The following is an 18,951-nucleotide window of genomic DNA, read 5'->3' as shown; positions in this document are numbered from 1 at the left end:
TGTTTTAATCGGGGGGGGGGGGGGGGGGGGGGGGGGGGAAGCTGACCAAACTTTCATGAATCACAGAAAAATATGAGAGAAATGTTTTTAAAGATTAAATGAGCTTTATTTTGCCATTGTTTGTGTGAAAACACAGTTACAGAATATATATATATATATATATATATATATATTATTGGTGAAGTTTAAATGATCCGAGTAACCCTGAACTGCAGTGGGCATAAAAGTTCTTCCAATCAACACAAGTCCAACCAAACCCAAACTAAAAAGTCACGTGACATGTTTCACATCGTGAATCCACTTCTGTCGTCACCTGATGAAAACGGGGGAAGCGGAAACCGCGTGCTTGAGCGGCTTCAGAGCGGAGCGGACCTGAACCGGCAGCAGGACCAGTAAGAAATTCAAAACCAGAGAAGTAAACAACGACATCTGTCTCACAGAGCGTTTGTGTTTGCCTCGCTGCTGTCGATCAAACGTGACCAGACCCAACAGGTGTGCTCAGGCTCCGCCCCCTCAGGTAATATGTTTCAGATGTAGCCATACGTTCTTCAGGTTCGTTTCTGTATTGCGCTGAGTTTGGTCGAATCTTCAGCCGGACTTCGGGGTTCTGTGAATTTATTTATTTAACTGTATAGAAAAGAATAAAGCAGCATTTGGGTCTTATAACTGCAAGAAATTGTCTCACACACTAAATACCAAACGTGTGTGTGTGTGTGTGTGTGTGTGTGTGTGTGTGTGTGTGTGTGTGTGTGTGTGTGTGTGTGTGTGTGTGAGAGAGAGAGTGAGGAAAAAGAGAGAGCAAGAAAGAGAGAAATTGGATCAAGTGGCAACTAGATGAAGGTTCTGCCTCAGAACCACATGAAGGTCCCTGAAGATTTTATGTCTTCAGCAGGATGGAGGGAAGTGCAGCAGCAGGAAGTCCTGGTACTGACCCGCCTGCCTCATTTCCTATCCACTCTGACAAGGAGGAACTGCTCCAAGCCTCGGAGGACCATCAGAGCCGACAGTCTGTTGGCCTGTCTGGGTCCCAGAACCACCACATTCCAGCAGAGACACCAGAGCTGTCCGACAACCTGAAAGCAGAATGTCCAAAAGAGGAGTCAAATCCAGGTCAGCCAGGCTCAGAAAACACCGGTCGAGATAAACCAGAACTTACTAAACTAGTTCCTGTTTGTGAAGGTTCTCTTCTGACAGAAAAGCCTCCTGCTCCAAACGATCAACCTAAACTGGATCAATCAAAGAAAGAAGATCCTTCTGGACCACCACCTGAACATGTACCTGGTCCCTCTCAGGATCCCCAAGACCAGAAGTGTATTTGTGCTGAAGACCAGGAAGCTGAAGCCTCTCCTCTTCCACTTCTTTCTGAGAATCTACCTGAAAGGAAAGAGGAGCTGGAGTCTGAAAGCAAGCAGAACCACCAGGATCCACAAAGACCTCAGGACCTCCACAGCCCAGCTCCTCACCTGAACAGACTCCAACAGATTCCTCCCCCTCCCTCACCTTTTCCACCTGCAGAGCAGCTTGACCACCCATCTCCTCTCACTATTGAGGCCTTCTGTGAGCAGGCGTGGCCCCGCCCTCCTTCGGTTTCAGGTGAGCCCAAGCTTTGTGGCTACCTGCAGAAGCAGGGAGGGCCTCTGAGGGTCTGGAAGCAGCGCTGGTTCGCCTATGATGAGAAGAAGAACCAGCTGCTTTACCATCGCACACCACAGGATGTGATGCCACTTGGACGGGTGGAGCTGAGTCGCGCCACATTCACTTACCCACTGAAGGCTGAGCGGGGCACCTTCCACATCAAGACGCCTGAACGCACTTTTGTTCTCAAGGTAGGATGTCTGGCCCTGCTCAGCTACTGTTAGTATGGAAAGTTGGTGGTGTCAAAATTTTGTAGAGTCACTGATTTCCAAACTCATTAAAATTGTTCTGATTCTGGTGCTGAAGAGTTCAGATTAATCTGAAACCAAACCCAAAAAACACAAATCTGTTGGTTTCTTCTTGATTCTAATTAGGTCCAGTTAGAACTGCCTGAAGGGAAAAACATCAGATCCAGATCATTAAACAGGTTGATGGAACTGAGCCCAGGAGACCCTGATTCGGATGTTCTGAGACCAGGATCCCGGACTCCAAAACCGGTCCAACTCTTAAAGAGACCATTTTTGTACTGACCTGGAAGGTCTCAACTTTTCTTTTTCAGATTAGAATTCTTAAAGCCAATCTAGTTGGATTATATGAAGCCAGTCAGGTCCAATCATTAAACATTTAATCTGTTTAGTATGGTTCAGAGGCATTGGCAACAGGAGGCAGAACGGCTGCAGAGGTCAAGGTGTTGAGGTTCTCTTTGGGAGTGATGAGGATGGATAGGATCAGGAATGAGCTAGTCCATCAGAGGAACAGCTCATATTAGATGTTTTGGAGATAAAGTCAGAGAGGATAGACTAGTTTGGACATGTCCAGAGGAAAGACGATAGTTACAAGGAGGCTGAGAGGAAACCCAAGAAGGAGACTTTGTTTGTTAAAGAGGACATGACCAACATTTCTCTTGTTTGAAGTAGCAATACTAGTTTAACAGATGACACATTTGACACTATTTTACCTGGTGGGACAAAGCGTTTTCCCCCTCCACATGAAAGTGGTAGCTATGTTTTTGGCATCTTAGTTGGTCCGATGTCATCATTCATTACCTAATCCTACCGCGGTGAAGTTAGAAGTTGGACGTTGGATATTCGACAGACATATTGCAGACCCCGGTCAGCAATAAGTCTTCATGCCGTACGCTCCGGCACAGACGGCGGTTAGCTGAGTTCCGAGGACTTGCCAATGGGAACGGTGGTTCACTTAGGGACTATTAACAAATTTGTAGTCCTTTGTAAACGAACACAAAAAAAATCAAAAGCTTCCAGAATAATTGCCTGAATGACTCAAAATTACTTCTGAGTTGTGTTACTAAACTACATTTAAAAGACACAACATTTTTAACACATTTCACACAATCTGATCTTTTTTTTATTATATTTTTTATCCAAATGACAAGATTTTTTTTCAATAGCTCCTAGGTAATTCAGTCTGAATACCTAAAACCATTTCTCAATGGTGTTACTTAGCCAGATCAATAAGACCCAGTTTGTTTTCATATTTTTCAAGATCTGATCATTTTTATTAGGATTTTTATCAAACATTCAGTGATTTCCTCTAATAGCTCCTAGGTTAATTGATTTTAATACTCATAACTTTTTCTCAGTGGTTTTACTACGCAAGATTAATGAGACACAGCAGTTTTTGTCAAATTTCACAAGATTTTATCTCTTGGGATTTTCATTACAAATACAGTGATTTCTTTCAAAAGCGCTTAGGTGAATTGATTTTAATACGCAAGATAATTTCTCAATGATGTTACTAAGCTAGACCAATGAGACACAGCAGTTTTTAGCACATTTCACAAGATCTGATAATTTTTCAGGATTTTTATTAAAAATGAAGTGATTTCTTTCAATAGCTCCTTGGTTAATTGATTTTAATACCCAAAACCATTCCTCAATAGTGTTGCTAAGCCATACCAATGAGACACAGCTGTTTTTATCACATTTCGCTAGATCTTTTTGCGAAAGGTTTTGGGTATTTAGAGCAGTTAACATAGGATCTATTGAAAGAAATCACTTAATTTTTAATAAAAAATCCTAATAAAAAAGGTTTGATCTTGTGAAATGTGATTAAAAACTGCTGTGTCTCATTGGTCTAGCTTAGTAAAATTATTGAGAAAGGGTTTTGGGTATTTAGAGCAATTAACATAGGACCAATTGAAAGAAATCCATGATTTTTTGATAAAAATCCTAATAAAAATGATCAGATTGTATGCATGGTGTTAAACTGCTGTGTCTCATTGGTCTGGCTTAAGAAAACCATTGAGAAATGGTTTCGGATATTAAAATAAATGAACCTAGGAGGTATTGAAAAAAAGTCCCTTCATTTTGGATGAAAATTTTAATAAAAATCAGATTTTGTTAAATGTTATAAAAACTGCTGTGTCTTGTAAATGTAGTTTAGTAACACAACTCAGAAGTCATTTTAAGTCATTTAGGCAATTATTCAGGAAGCTTTTCTCAGCTAACAGTCATCTGTGGTGCAGCGCACGACATGAAGACTTATCGTTTACTATGGGAACCAATGTCTGTCGAACATCCAACGCCCAACTTCGAGATAACTTCACCACAGTTCTTTTTAAATATTTATAGCTTGGAATGATGGCAAGCTCACTTTGCTACAGGTCATAAGCGTCAGTGTTTCTTTGTTAGATGAATGTATGAATTTGGAGAGGTAGTTGTCGTTATGGTAACAAAGCTTCAGTGGCTGAAAATCCCATCACTCAAGCATGGAATTAGCTAACACATGTACTATTGTAACCATAGTAACCATAGTTTTGACTTTAGAGCTGGGGGGGCACAACCAGCCTGAGGACCAGGGGGGTGGTGTGGAAAATCTTAACAGTAAGTATACAAAAATATGTATAAAACTACTGCCTTAGAGGCTCTTTTATGCAATGTCAGAAATGCAGAACTGTTGAGTACACAGGTGGCAGGAATGGCCAATCACACGTTAGCAAGTATCAGCAGAGCCAATAGATGAGCTTATGGACGGTTCTATGGGAAACAGGCTTCAACACAAGCGGTTGTTTTCCACTTGGTCCTAGTGCTCAAACCAGTCTGTTTAATGTTGTTTTTGGATGGTAAAAAGTGCAGGGGACAAAAGTTGACTGGATGTTCTGTTTGGGATTCTCTCATTCTATATGTTTGTGTTAAGGGAACATTGTTTGTGTTCATTATCCACTGGCATTACCTCTGTGAGCACCTCTGCCTGACTAGGAACAGTTTGGTACATCCTAATTTCAGCGTATGCTGTTCTCTAGATTTTTAGCGAACACTGTTTCTTTGTTTGAAATCCATGCAGGTTTGCGAAAATGAGGGTCTTGGTCTGGGTTCCAGTGCTAGTTACTATGGTGACGACTTCATTGTGCTGAAGATCCAGATCTGAAGTGTGTGTGTGTGTGTGTGTGTGTGTGTGTGTGTGTGTGCGTGTGTGCGTGTGTGCGTGCACTTCTCCTTCACCTGTCTTAACTGCTGAACAGGAACATGTTTCTGGGAACTGGATCAACAGTAAATCTGCAGAGCCTAAGCAGATCACCAGCAGTGGCAGAAAGTGTCCGCCCCATAACCATAGGGGGTTGCAGGTTCTGTCTCAATTACTGTGTTCTTGTGCAAGACATTTAACCCTCCTTGCCCGCTGGTGGTGGTCGGAGGGACGGGTGGCAGCTGTGTATGGCAGCCTTGCCTCTGTCAATGGCATAGGGCAGCTGTGACTACAATGTAGCTCACCACCACCATCGTGTGATTGTGTGTGTGACTGAGGTTGTAGCACTCTAAAAGAAAGAAAGAAAACCGATCTATTCTATAGCGCCGCTCAAGGTAAAAATCATGAGGCACTTCACAAAAAAATAAAAAATGTAAAATATAAAGATTTTTTTAATGGTTAAAACATGTTTAAAGTGACAAAAAATAAAAATTGTGAGAAAATGAATAGGATAGAGGGAAATTGGTGGATCCGGGAAAAGGCGGAATAGGTAGAAAGAGCAGAATAAGGAGAGGGTGATGACAAAGTTCACGCAAAACCCAGCCTGAACAAGAAGGTGCTACATAAATACTGTCGATTTGCCATTATACCATTTACCCCCACAGGCTGTGACTGAGGAAGTAATGCTCTACTGGTTGCAGCAGCTACAGGGGAAGCGCTGGCGGCACAGACAGACCTCCATCTGTTCAGAGCACACAAACAACAAAAACACAGCTGGTGAGACAAGCATACGCTAACATATCAGGTGATCTAATTCTTAATATACTGTTTTGGCTTTTTGTCTGTTTACTTTTCATTGTTTTGACAAAAGTACACAAAAAACATGACAGACATTTAAAACATTACATTCAGCTGGGTCGAACAAACCAATAACTTTTAAAACAAGAGGATTTATTTAAGAGAATCATGAGAAATTAAAAGGATTAAAAAAAAGGGGGGGGGGGGGCTTCGTCTTTGTATTGTGTTCTGTTACACATGTGTTCAGATTTCTGAGTGGTTTCATCGACTGATTCACCCAGGGTTAGGGTTAGGTTCAACAAGCTTAATGCCAGCAGATTTAAAGTCCTGTTATACTAAAGTGGCAAACTGTGTAATAAGGTCAGCTTTACACAGACCATGAGGAATCCTGTGTGTGACCGAAAACACTTGAGAATCACTCACTGGTGTATTGGTTCTAATTGTGTTTCTGCTGGTTCTGATGAAGGTTTTACTGGTTGTAATGAAGGCGTATCTGTCTGATGATGATTTAGCTGGGTTCATTATAGAGTTCATGGGTTCTAATTGTGATTTTAACTGGTTTTGGTGAAAGTTTAACTGGTTCTGGTGATGTTTCACTGGGTTCCAATGATAGCCAAACTGATTCAGACAATAACTGGTTCTATTGAAAGTTTAACTGGTTTAATGATTTACCTAGCTCTGCTGAAGGTTTAACTGGTTTAATGATGGTTTACTTAGCTCTGCTTAGGGCTTGGCGATATGGCCTAAAATCTTCATCACGATATATTGAGGATTTCACCCCGATGATAAATGGACGATAACTACAGGTATGCACAGAAACAAGTTGTCCACTAGCTGGGGCTGTCACATGCATTATGTTAAGTCACATTTTTTTCGTAACTCCAGGCGGTACAGCTTCTTAAAGTGACATGAATGTTGCTAACCTACACACCTTTTCATTTTTTTATTATCAAATATTGACGTGGGAACAATTATCCCGATAAGAGTAAGAAATTTCGATAATGATCAATTTTCGATTTATTGCCCAGCCCTAGCTCTGCTGAAGGTTTAACTGGTTTAATGATGGTTTACCTTGCTCAGCTGGCGCTTTAACTGGTTTGATGAATTGGATTCTGATGAAAGGTTGAATGGTGATAATGGTTGAGCTGTTACTGATGATGATGCAACAGGTTTCAGTGGTGATTATTCTGGTTTTGCTTTTGGGCATTTTGTCTCTATTTGTGTAAAATTGTTATAACCCAGCAAGAGTTTTGTTCCCAATGTCTTGCTGTATCTTGTTTCCTACTTTGGTGTATTGTACAATTCACTTGCCCTCCTCCTCCACCTTCTCCCAGGGGGAGTTGGGAAATCCTTCCTACAGAGGGAGCGGCTGTGTTTGCTTCATTGTGTTCTGTAACTGGAGGATTTTTTTTTTATGTGAGAATAATTCTGAGTCAGACATGGAAAAAAACTTCCTCTCCAGCTGAGTGCTCCAACATTCAGAGGAAGTATTCCTCCTTCCAGCTTTTATCTCACTGAGCTTCTCTCCATCTTGTCCATACTGAGTCTGATGAGCTCATTTCAGAACCAACACTAAATGCAGCAGCTTTATGAATTCCCAGATAATTCTGGTTGAACATGACTGAACATAAATGTAAATATGTTCTAAAGGCGATGCATATTAAAACATTTCTGGTTCTCTGGAACATAAATAAAGCTTCACTGTTACAAAGAAAAGCTTTGAAATATGACGTTTGTGTGAGTGGACAAGAGAAAAACGTCAGATGGAATTATTAACCCTCGTGTTGAAGGCTTGTCTTCTGCAGCTTGATAGTTCGTTTCTTCGTGGTTTTCCTTTTGTTTTCAAATGGGTGTTTGTTTTTCTTGTGCGGCTTTTAGCCAACCAGGCAGCTCACTTATTGGGTGAAACATGCAAATACTCACCAGACTTTAATTCTGAAAGTTTCTTGAGTTTGATAGCGTTTGATCCAGTCAGGGTTGTTTTCTGGCTTCATACTTCAATGTTTCATGTTTTTGATAAAAACATGAAACATTAGTTGAAGTCAGGAAATCCTTATCGTGATGTGATGTTTTGTATCATTACTGTGACAACCACAGTAAACATATTGTAATCAGTTTAATGAAGGGTGCGGCAGCAGGATGTTGTTATAAATTAGCTCCACGACTTTCAGATATCTTCAGGGTCCTTTGAAGTACTTTGGCGGTCTATTACATCATCACACGAACAGGAAATGACATTAGACTGGCTGCAGGAGGATGAATGTCAGGAAACACTAGCAGTTTAAAAATAAACCAGCAAATGGTCTGAATCTCCTGCTGGGGTCTCAAAACTGATCCAGTTCAGACCTGGTCTAATTATCTGGGCAGAAGCCAGCAGCTGTTGGTTTGACTGTTTTGGGCTGGTTTCTGGCTGCTGTGCTGCAGTGGGAGCAGCTGACCTGGTTTTCAGGTATTTTGATCAAGTCTAGACTTGTTTGACTGCTCTGTGTGGAAGACCTGACCTCTACAGTTTTAAAAATGTACTTCAGATCTCCGATTGAGCAGAGTGCGCCCCCTGTAGGATGTTGTACATCATTACAGGTGCTCTGTTCTGTGAAGTTCAATGAAAAGTGCGGTGCTAGAAAGTTCTGGAGTTTAGCTTCATCCCCAGCATTTTGTTTCTGTGCACAACTTCAGAATCATCACAGGGTGGGAGCCAACTCAAGATGATTTGGTTCACACACAGGACCATAGCAGGAAATATAAAAAAAATCAGATATCAATGAACAGATTGTAAGTAGCAGACATTATAGAATTTTATTAAAAGGTTCATATTTAAAAGCATCTTTGTATAAATGAAAAGAGAAAAAATTAATTGAGATAAAAAATGTAATCAGATTCCACCTTTTGATAACAGAGCAGCTTTAATCCTGTCAGTTGTCTAAAGAGTGATGCTTGTGTTGGTGTATGGTTGGTGTTTCCTGTCTGCTTAGATGACTTCCTGACCCCTCTAAAGAGTCCTCTGGGTCTGGTGGGGAAGGAGGCAGCCGTCGCACCGACACAAAGAACGCCTTTCGCTGACATGTCTATCAAACACCCGCTGATCGAGTTCCAGTGAGTCGACACAAAGTCAGAAAGTGTTTTTCTTTAGTTGTTCTGTTGAGGCTCAGGTGATGAAGTTGAACTTTTGTCACGTGGTCAGAAACTCTGTCCACAGTCTGAGGAAGAGAACCTCTCAGGACGTCAGTCAGAGCATCTTTCATGTAGACATAACAGAGTGGACCATCAACAGCCCCGCGGAGGACAGCATTTCATCAGGTATTACACTGTACCACACCAGGTTCTACACAGCACCACTCCAGGTAATATATTTTACTAAGCAGGTTTTCCCACCTCACCACATCCTGTATTATACTCTATCACAGCATACATTACACAGCTCCATGCCAGGTATTATCCTGTCCTGCTCTGTGATGCACTGAAACCTAATACTCTGTATTTCCCTTGTCTCCCCCTCCTCAGGAACTCCCCCTGAGACCCCTCCCCCTCCTCTCCCATTGGCTGATCCAGCAGGTGAGATATCTTTGCCTGACAGCAGAGGGTTGCCATCAACGCTGGACATTGGCAGCAGGGGCACAAAGTCTCGCAGCTCGGCCACCTTGCCAGTCCGTCTCAGAGACACGATGTCTTCATCTTCAGAGCGGGCATCTCGTCTGCAGCAGGAGAAAAAGATGCTGATGGAGGAGGTGAAATCTCAGAAGGTGATCAGTCAGATCCGTTCCTGATCAGGTCCTACACACACCATTCTGTTGTATCAAAGACATGTTTGTTCTGCAGGAGCTGGTTTGGATCCTCCACAAAGCGTTGGAGGCATCCCAGCTTGAGAAGAGAACCTGTTCTGAGTTTCTGGCAGCAGGTGATGAGCAGGAGCGTCTGGAGCTTCTGCGGCACCGCGAGCGTCAGGCGGCCGACCTGCGACGCCGGCTAGAAGAGGCCAATATGGAGGTGGAAGGCCTGAAGAAGAGTCTGGCTGAGAGGGATACACAGCTGTCCGAGCTGCAGGAGAACATCAAGAAGCTAATGGAGAAGAACCAGGCCAAGCAGCAGGTGAGGACAATTTTCAGGTGAAGGATCAGATGACATTCTGGTGTGTTAACTCAGCCAGCTTCTTTCTCTCAGGTCACATTAACATGAAGATTTAAAACCCATGTCTAGCAGAAGATTCAGAACAGGAAGAGTTTCTGCCAAAAATACATACCATGAATCAAAATGATTCCACTGTTGCATAATGGAGCCAGAAGGAAAACGGAAGGTGATCCATGAGGGATCATTTTGTTATATCGGCAAACAGGTTTTTTTTTTTTCCTTGTTTCGTCCGGTTCCTCTGTTTCTGCTTTATCCATCAGATTTTTGTTTCTAAATGATTATTTTTAAATAATTGATACTATTTTCTACAGATTAAAATGTGTTCATCTGAGATTTCATACATTAATAAAATAATGTTGTCAATATTGGGACATCACAGAGAAATGCATGAAAAATATATAATAATGACAACAACAATAATAATAATAATAATAATAATAATAAAAACAACAGCATGTCTCAAAGACAGGTCCATAAGCAACTTCTACTTCACAACAGCAACAGTTTAACTTTTTCACAAATTGTGACAAATATTCACATTATTTCCTTGTTGTATATTTCAAGTGTATCAGATATATTTTAAACTTGGATAATGCACTGTACAATATGAAATGCAACTGAATGATTTTATTGTGTGCATATATTAATATATACTAGCTGATAGAATCAGTGCATCAATTCAGTTTCACTATTAGGTTGCCTGCAGTGATGTTTGTGGTCCAGCAGGTGTCAGTAGACCAACATAGTGACACTGTTGTCACAGTATGGGTACAGTTTGGGTAATGTGCTGGATCGCTTCAGAGGCCTCCTCTAGCCATCACTAGTGTACACTCACAAATCTGGATGTATCAAACTGTTCCAACACATCAATCTGAGCACATGTTTGTACCTCCTGATTAATGTGGAATAAAGAATAAACTGAGGAAATACCAGACTAATCTGCAGAACTTGATTTGGAGTGAGACGTCTCTGGTTCATCACGTTTCTCTGGTGTGAACAACAAATTAATCTCTAATGAATAAATTACTCTAGAAACACATGTATGCCAGACAGGAAGTTGGTATGGGACTGAGAACTCTGTTTGTTTGATCATCTGGACTTTTGGACCCTTTGGACATGAAGCCCTTAGTTCTGATCTTATCAGATATTTTTCGTTAACAATCAGCTGCTGTGCTCACAGAACAAAAATTTTCTGTTTTTGTCAGGTTATCATAAAGCTGTCTGATCACATGACTTCCTGTCTGTTTGAACCACAACACCCTGATTCGTCCTCTGATGGGCCTCAGAACTCCCAGAGTATCAGACAGCTTCAACAACAGATAGAGAACCTGAAGGTAAGGTTTTCCTGAAGTACTTCTGGTACCCATAATACAAAGTTTGGGTTGCTCCTGACATGATTTCCTACAGCTGTGATAAGTGCTGTGTGTGGATGCTGCTCTGCTGCAGGAGGAGCAATACAGGAGGTCCTGTAACATCTGGAAACTGATGCTGCCAGCTGTTTAAAGCAGCAGTTTCCTTTTTGTTTGTGAGCAGGCTTGTTTTTGTTTTCAGGATGACATGGAGGCATATAAGACCCAGAACAAGTTTCTGAACTCTGAGATTTATCAGCTGACCAGACTGTGGCAAAAGAGCTCAGAGCAGGAGAAGAACCTCATGGTGAAGGTGGGTCTGGCTGGGAACACTGGGCTGGTTCTGGCAGAACCAGTTCTAACAGACAGCAAAATGCACAGACTGTCTCCTGTCACCTACTGGCTAGATTTATATCCTGCTCTCTGATTGGCTGGTTGTTATCTCCTGTTCTGTGGTTGCAGTGTGCTTACCTGGAGGCTGCCAACTGTCAGGTGGAGAGCCGTTACCTGGGAGTTCTGCGGAAGCTGCAGGAGACCAAGGCATTAGATCTGGAGCAGCTGGGGGCTGTTCAGAAGATGATTGAGGATGCTTTGAGAGGAGAGCTGAAGCGCGATATCAAGCTCAGCTCAGACAGGTAAGTGCACCTGCATAGAAGTAATGTTTTATTTAGCGCCTAAAGGTAAAAATCACAAGGTGCTTCACAGGGACAAAAACTAAATTAAAAATGTGTTGTGATTTGGCGCTATATAAAAAAAACTGAATTGAACTGAAATGTGTCTTTAGAGATCACGATGAGTACGGTTTTAAGATTATCCCAGACTACGAGGTAGAGGACATGAAGCTGCTGGCAAAGATCCAGTCCCTGGAGATCCGCTGCTTCAACTTGTTGAACCAGGTAAGATCCTTTGTCTGGACTCAGCTGTTGACCCAGAGTTTAATCTGTCAGGTTCTGAGGCACAGGCACTGTTCAGGGTTTAGTATTTTGAGTTTTAATGAAAGTTGGTCCACTTCATGTACATATTAGAAAGGTCTCCTTGCTCCATATTACAATCACTTTTAAAGACTTTTATTGTTTGTTTGTTTGTTTGTTTTTTACCTAGAATGACATGTTAGATTTTATTAGTCTTTTACAACTTTACTGTGCAGTTGTAGCTTATTTATTTTTATTGTATTTTATATTTTTCTGTGAATACATTTTTATGAATTTGTGCTCTGGACTTTCTTCATTGTGTTGCTTTTAAAATGATTTATAACTAAAGTTCTTTTTTCTCAGTAAAGACTGTAAAAACAGCAAGGAACAAGTAGATATAAACACGTTGAACAGTTTACATACACACAATAAAAAAGAAACTTAAGCATTTGCTAAAGTTAATTAATTTATTTATTTTTGCTTTATATTTTGTTCTTCTGATTTGTTAATTGTCCTAATAGATTTAATGGATTCATCTGGTTCAAAGGAATCTGCTTTGTGTTCCTGCAGGAAGGACCAGAGCGCCCCCTGCTGGCTCGGTGGGCAGAGTACCTGGCTAGCAGGTTCGATGGCAACCTGAGTCCATCACCTGAGCTCAAAGCTCTGATACGAGCAGGTGTCCCAAAAGAACACCGACAGAGGGTGTGGTGCTGGCTGGTCCGAACAAGAACCAGGACTATCTGGGAGCGCTACCCTCATCACTACCAGCAGGTTGGCCCACACCTGTCTACAGCTAGCCTGTTAGACCTTGCAGTAACCTGACTCCTGTGTTTGCAGCTGTGTGAGAAGAGCCGGACATCACCCCATCCTGCATCTCGACAGATCCAGCTGGACCTTCATCGCACCCTAACGACAAATCAGAACTTCTCGTCACCATCTAGTCCTGCCCTCCATCAACTTCATCGCATCCTGTTGGCATTCTCCTGGCACAACCTGGCTGTTGGCTACTGCCAGGGACTCAACAGGTTCTCATCTGGAGTTCTAGTAGACACCTTTGTTCAAAACTCAGAAACCTGTAAAGGGTCACAAAAATCCGTTACTGCTTTGTGAGCTCATTCAGATTTGCAGCTGGCTGATGAATTTAGTCTCCTAGCCATCGAGTAAGACACCAAGAAATTTGTAGTTATGAACAACCTCTATATTTCCCTCAAGAGTGGACACTAAGGGGATACTTTGAGATCCCTTCTTAAAGTTTGAAAACATTAGTTTAGTCTTGTCAGCACTGTGGACCCATTATACCTGCAGAAGCGATTCCTGGAACACATTAAAACTTTTCTGTAGCAATTCAACAGCTTTAGTTGGGGATATTCCAAAATGGTAAACAATGGTGTCATCAGCATAAAAATGCATATTAGCATCTGATACATTAATACTCACAATGAAGGGGTGAGGTCCCAAAACTGAACCTTGTGGCACCTCCTTGTGGGCACTCGAATATTTAGAGCACAGCCAATCACGTTTAACACACTGAGTCCTGTTACTCAAGTAATCTGGGAACCATGAGATCAAAAGTTCAGACAGTCCAAAACCAAGAAGCTTACATTTTTAAACGGCGTGATCCATATTGTCAAAGACTTTTGTCAGATGCAATTAAAAGGGAGCCACAGTACTGTTTTGATCGAGAACAAGTATTTAACTGATTACTTTTGTAGCAGCAGTGATGTTGCTTTGTATTTTATCTTAAAATGCGTAGAATGCATTTTTTTGATCGTTAATTATATGTCCCTCATGATTTTATGATCCTTGGGTTGATTTAACATGATCTTATCCTCTTTCTTTCTGGAAAGTTTAGACTCCTAAGATGTTTTCCTTTTTTATTTATTTGATAAAAAAATTTAGGTAAAGAGGCTCAAAAGTACTCCTTTTTTAATAGTATGTTAGGAAAACATCTTTTCTTTTTCTAGTAGTATTCCTTGTGTCTGTCTTAGTTGTGTATTCATAAACGAGTTCAAATAAAGACACAGACAGTTTTATTTAGAACAGTAATATTCACTACCAAGCTGCTGATCTGGTATTATGCAACTCTAACATCTTCAGCATCTCTATAGGTTACCTGTCATCATTGATTCCTTGTAAAAACAAACAAAAAAAAGGACAAGAAATATATACAGGTGCTGGCCAGTAAATTAGAATATCATCAAAAGGTTGAAAATATTTCAGTAATTCCATTCAAAACGTGAAACTTGTACATTATATTCATGCAATGCACACAGACCAATGTATTTCCAATGTTCATTACATTTAAATTTGATATTCATAAGTGACAACTAATGAAAACTCCAAATTTGGTATCTCAAAAAATTAGAATATTCTGAAAAGGCTGAATATAGAAGACACCTGCTGCCACTCTAATCAGCTGATTTACTCAAAACACCTGCAAAGGCCTTTAAAAGGTCCCTCAGTCTTGTTTTGAAGGCACCACAATCATGGGGAAGACTTCTGACTTAACAGCTGTCCAAAAGACAATCATTGACACCTTGCACAAGGAGGGCAAGACACAAAAGGTGATTGCTAAAGAAGCTGGCTGTTCGCAGAGCTCTGTGTCCAAGCACATTAACAGACAGGCGAAGGGACGGAAAAAATGTGGTAGAAAAAAGTGTACAAGCTCTAGGGATAACCGCACCCTGCAGAGAATTGTGACGACAAACCCATTCAAAAATGTGGGGGAGATCCACAAAGAGTGGACTGCAGCTGGAGTCAGCGCTTCAAGAACCACCACGAGGAGACTCATGAAAGACATGGGATTCAGGTGTCGCATTCCGTGTGTCAAGCCACTCTTGAACAAGAAACAGCGCAAGAAGCGTCTCGCCTGGGCCAAGGACAAAAAGGACTGGACTGATGCTGAGTGGTCCAAAGTTATGTTTTCTGATGAAAGCAAGTTCTGCATTTCCTTTGGAAATCAAGGACCCAGAGTCTGGAGGAAGAGCGGAGAAGCACAGAATCCACGTTGCATGAGGTCCAGTGTAAAGTTTCCACCGTCAGTGATGGTGTGGGGTGCCATGTCATCTGCCGGTGTTGGCCCACTCTGTTTCCTGAGGTCCAGGGTCAATGCAGCCGTCTACCAGGAAGTTTTAGAGCACTTCATGCTTCCTGCTGCTGACCAACTTTATGGGGATGCAGACTTCACCTTTCAACAGGACTTGGCACCTGCACACAGTGCCAAAACCACCAGCACCTGGTTCAAGGACCATGGTATCCCTGTCCTTGATTGGCCAGCAAACTCGCCTGACCTTAACCCCATAGAAAATCTATGGGGTATTGTGAAGCGGAGGATGCAATACGCTAGACCCAACAATGCAGAGGAGCTGAAGACGACTATCAGAGCAACCTGGGCTCTCATAACACCTGAGCAGTGCCACAGACTGATCGAGTCCATGCCACGCCGCATTACTGCAGTTATTGAGGCAAAAGGAGCCCCGACTAAGTATTGAGTGCTATACATGCACATTCTTTTCATGTTCATTCTTTTCAGTTGGCCAACATTAGAGAAACAAACATTTTTTCATTGGCCTTTAGAATATTCTAATTTTCTGAGATACCAGATTTGATGTTTTCATTGGTTGTCACCTATAAATATCAAAATTAAACGTAATAAACATCGGAAATACATTGGTCTGTGTGCATTGCATGAATATAATGTACAAGTTTCACGTTTTGAATGGAATTACTGAAATATTTTCAACCTTTTGATGATATTCTAATTTACTGGCCAGCACCTGTATAACACTGCTGTAGAATGAGCGTTTTGCTTCACGGGGTCATGTGACAGCTCTGTCTTGTGTATCTCAGATTAGCTGCGGTTGCGCTGCTCATCCTGCAGAACGAAGAGGATGCCTTCTGGTCACTGGTAGCCGTGGTGGAAGCCATCATGCCTCAGGACTACTACACCAAGAATCTGATTGCCTCGCAGGTGAAAAATGGCACACCTGCTCACTTGATGCTCTCTGATGCAGATCACTAACAAATTAATGATGTGTGTTCAGGCAGACCAGCGTGTGCTGAAGGACTTCCTGGCAGAGAAACTCCCCCGGCTGGCAGCTCACTTTGAGACTTACGGCATCGATGTGTCTCTCGTCACCTTCAACTGGTTTATGGTGGTTTTTGTGGAGAGTCTGCCCAGTGACCTCCTGCTGCCGTTGTGGGATGCCTTTTTATACGAGGGCACCAAGGTACCCTGAATGCATCACTTGGCTGCTGGTGGTTGTGTCTCTTTGGGAGTAGGATCTGGTGGAGGGATGAGTTTGATGCCTTGTATCTTATGAATGATGGTTTTTTTCTTTTTTTATTCTTTCAATAAAAAATGTTTGATTTGTTGTATCTTTTTCTCCATGGTTTCATCATGAAGTGAATCTGATGTTTCTGTGTTGCAGGTGATCTTCAGATACGCTCTGGCTCTGTTCAAATACAAAGAGGATGACATCTTGAAGATCCATGACAGCACAGAGATCTACCAGTTCCTTCGCTTCTTCACCAAGACCATCTCAGACAGCAGGTGCTTCAGCTCTTTATTTTTAAATGCAATGTGGGGTCAAAGGTTGAGGTAATGACAGCCTCCCAGTCCACTAATCAATAATTGAAGCATTTGATTGGTTCTGAAGGCTAGGCTGAAACTAGTTTCCTGATGACCATTTCCTGTTTGTGTTCACTAACACAGGAAGCTGATGAATATCGCCTTCAACGACATGAACCCTTTTCCTCTTCGCCTGCTGAGGAATCGCCGTGCACTGCACCTGGAACGCCTGCAGGGAGAGCTACGAGAGCTGGAGAAGCAGCAGAAGGAGTTCCTCACAGAGAGTGCTGAGCATAGGGACAAAGACCTGGACATGGTTGTCAGCGAGGATGATGACTTTTGAACCCACAGAAACTTTGACCTTTATTTCTGCCAAGTGTTCAGAAGATGACATTAGACCCCACTACGCATTTAGAGATAACCTTTGACTCCATAATGTATTTAAAGAGAAAGACCTTTGACCCCATGGGGGTTTAGACGAAGACCATTGTGGACATGTTCTCTTCACAGTTTGGCTGTGTTTGGAGCAGATTGTTACCATTGGACTGAAGAACCGTTTCTTAGCAACAGAACAAAGAACTGATCAGGAACATGGACTGGCAGGTGGATGAAGCTGGAGACATTTATTAGTGTGCTCACATCTTTACTTAACTTAGTTTGGGGTTTTTGACTAAATGTTCCATAAGATCAGATCAAACTGATATGTTTTCATTTTTTCTGTTATCAAATTGAAGATATGAACTTCGGATAGATTTGTTACCAGATTGAAAATGTTACTGACCTGTGTGTCATGTAAGGCTATGCTCATACTGTGTGTGTTAGTTAAACAACACTCACAGCTGGCCTGGGATCAGTTCCACTTTATGTATATGATGTGCAAGTGAACAGACAACACACATATTTAAATTTAGCTTTTTATTTTTCTTAAAAAACAAATATACATAAGAAATGATATAAAAACCAACCAAGAACCAAAGCAAAAGTTCTTCGTTACAAACAATTCGTTACTGCAGAAAAAAGCTAAACTATTGACAAGAGTCTTTTGTGTCTATCTCAAGACTCTACATATGTTTGTCATGAGGATGTCTATCAGTCTGTAGGTCTGTGAATCTAACAGCAGATAATTCACACCATATAAAAACATGGACATGCATCAGCTTCTCTATGGCATAGTCCCTCTACCTGGTCAGGACCACACCCAGCTGCAGGCATAGGCCCTCCACTCTGTCAGGACCACACCCAACTGCATGCATAGGACCCCCACCTGGTCAGGACCATGCCCAGCTGCAGGCATAGGACCTCTACCTGGTCAGGACCATGCCCAGCTGCAGACAGAGTCCCTACAACTTGTCAGGAACATCCCCAGGTCAGGACCACACTCAGCTGTAAATGGTCCCATTTCAAAACTGACAAGCCACGGCATTTCATTAACGTGGCTGAAATGGAAAAGGTTTCCTTTCAAAGAGCCTTTTTTGTTCAAGGTGGAAAACGATCATGAGACTGAAACTAATTAACATATCTAAATGGTAAAACTGCACAAATCCCTTCCTAAAGCTGACCTGGGATCAGTTCCTACAGTCGATCTCTCTGTGGGTGAAGTCTGCTCTGTGTGTTGCTTGGTTAAAAGCTGAGTTGAGCGTTTTATTCCAACAAATGACACCGAAAGCTTTCTGAAACTCATGGTTGAACCTTTTGTTTCTACATAAATCAGCAGTAAACTAAAAACCTCGAAGCTGTTCCTGTTTAGGTGGAACATCTTTTTGTGTCAAAGCTTCAGACCTTGACCTTGAGGGAAGCAGTGAACTAAGAAGATCTTTAATGCTGACTCTTGGACCTCTGGTTTTACCATTAAACTCTTAAGACTTCATGTTTTATTTTCAAATGTTTTGTGTTTATAAATCAATGCCTTTAACTTTCTCTCAAGCGTAACTTCATGTCTTAGTTTGGTTTCTAAGTTCCATCATTCCGACATGGTCCTGGTGTCACCTCTCACTTCTGAATGTTTCACCTACAGATGAAGAGTTACAGATTTTGACATGAGCCTGTTTCTGTGTCCCAACTCTGAACCTCATCCCAGACTGTAGAAAAGCACATTTTGTGATGAACATAAATGAAAGTCTCCCAGATTTAAAACAAA

General features: G+C 41.8%; 1 protein-coding gene across 7 annotated transcripts; it reads left to right on the top strand.

Moving 5' to 3' along the window:
- Positions 1–378: 378 nt before the first annotated feature.
- On the top strand, positions 379–17,373 carry tbc1d2 (TBC1 domain family, member 2). Of its 7 annotated transcripts, XM_070549954.1 has the most exons (18): positions 386–517; positions 893–1,110; positions 1,180–1,826; positions 5,727–5,838; positions 8,832–8,952; positions 9,041–9,156; positions 9,361–9,599; positions 9,676–9,945; positions 11,190–11,318; positions 11,536–11,646; positions 11,796–11,968; positions 12,118–12,229; positions 12,815–13,015; positions 13,082–13,269; positions 16,094–16,214; positions 16,288–16,473; positions 16,675–16,796; positions 16,959–17,373. In XM_070549954.1, the coding sequence occupies exons 2-18, from the start codon at positions 894–896 to the stop codon at positions 17,155–17,157; spliced, it is 3,264 nt and encodes a 1,087-aa protein (XP_070406055.1). In that variant the 5' UTR covers positions 386–517; position 893; the 3' UTR covers positions 17,158–17,373. The 7 variants fall into 7 exon arrangements, with proteins under 7 accessions (XP_015807946.3, XP_070406055.1, XP_015807938.3 ...); XM_015952460.3 differs by having other exon boundaries at positions 379–517; positions 890–1,826; XM_015952452.3 differs by having other exon boundaries at positions 893–1,826.
- The last annotated feature ends 1,578 nt before the right edge of the window (positions 17,374–18,951 follow it).

Source organism: Nothobranchius furzeri, chromosome 1 (genome assembly GCF_043380555.1).
Source record: "Nothobranchius furzeri strain GRZ-AD chromosome 1, NfurGRZ-RIMD1, whole genome shotgun sequence".
NCBI classification, from domain to species: Eukaryota; Metazoa; Chordata; class Actinopteri; order Cyprinodontiformes; family Nothobranchiidae; genus Nothobranchius; species Nothobranchius furzeri.
This window is presented reverse-complemented; position numbering and strand designations above follow the sequence as displayed.

Bases quoted from the DNA above. Each gene is read 5' to 3' on its own strand.
- tbc1d2 (XM_015952460.3), top strand. From the start codon at position 894: ATGGAGGGAAGTGCAGCAGCAGGAAGTCCTGGTACTGACCCGCCTGCC. The intron at 8,953-9,040 runs GTGAGTCGACAC...TCACGTGGTCAG, and splicing joins CACCCGCTGATCGAGTTCCA to AAACTCTGTCCACAGTCTGA. The intron at 16,797-16,958 runs GTGCTTCAGCTC...TCACTAACACAG, and splicing joins AAGACCATCTCAGACAGCAG to GAAGCTGATGAATATCGCCT.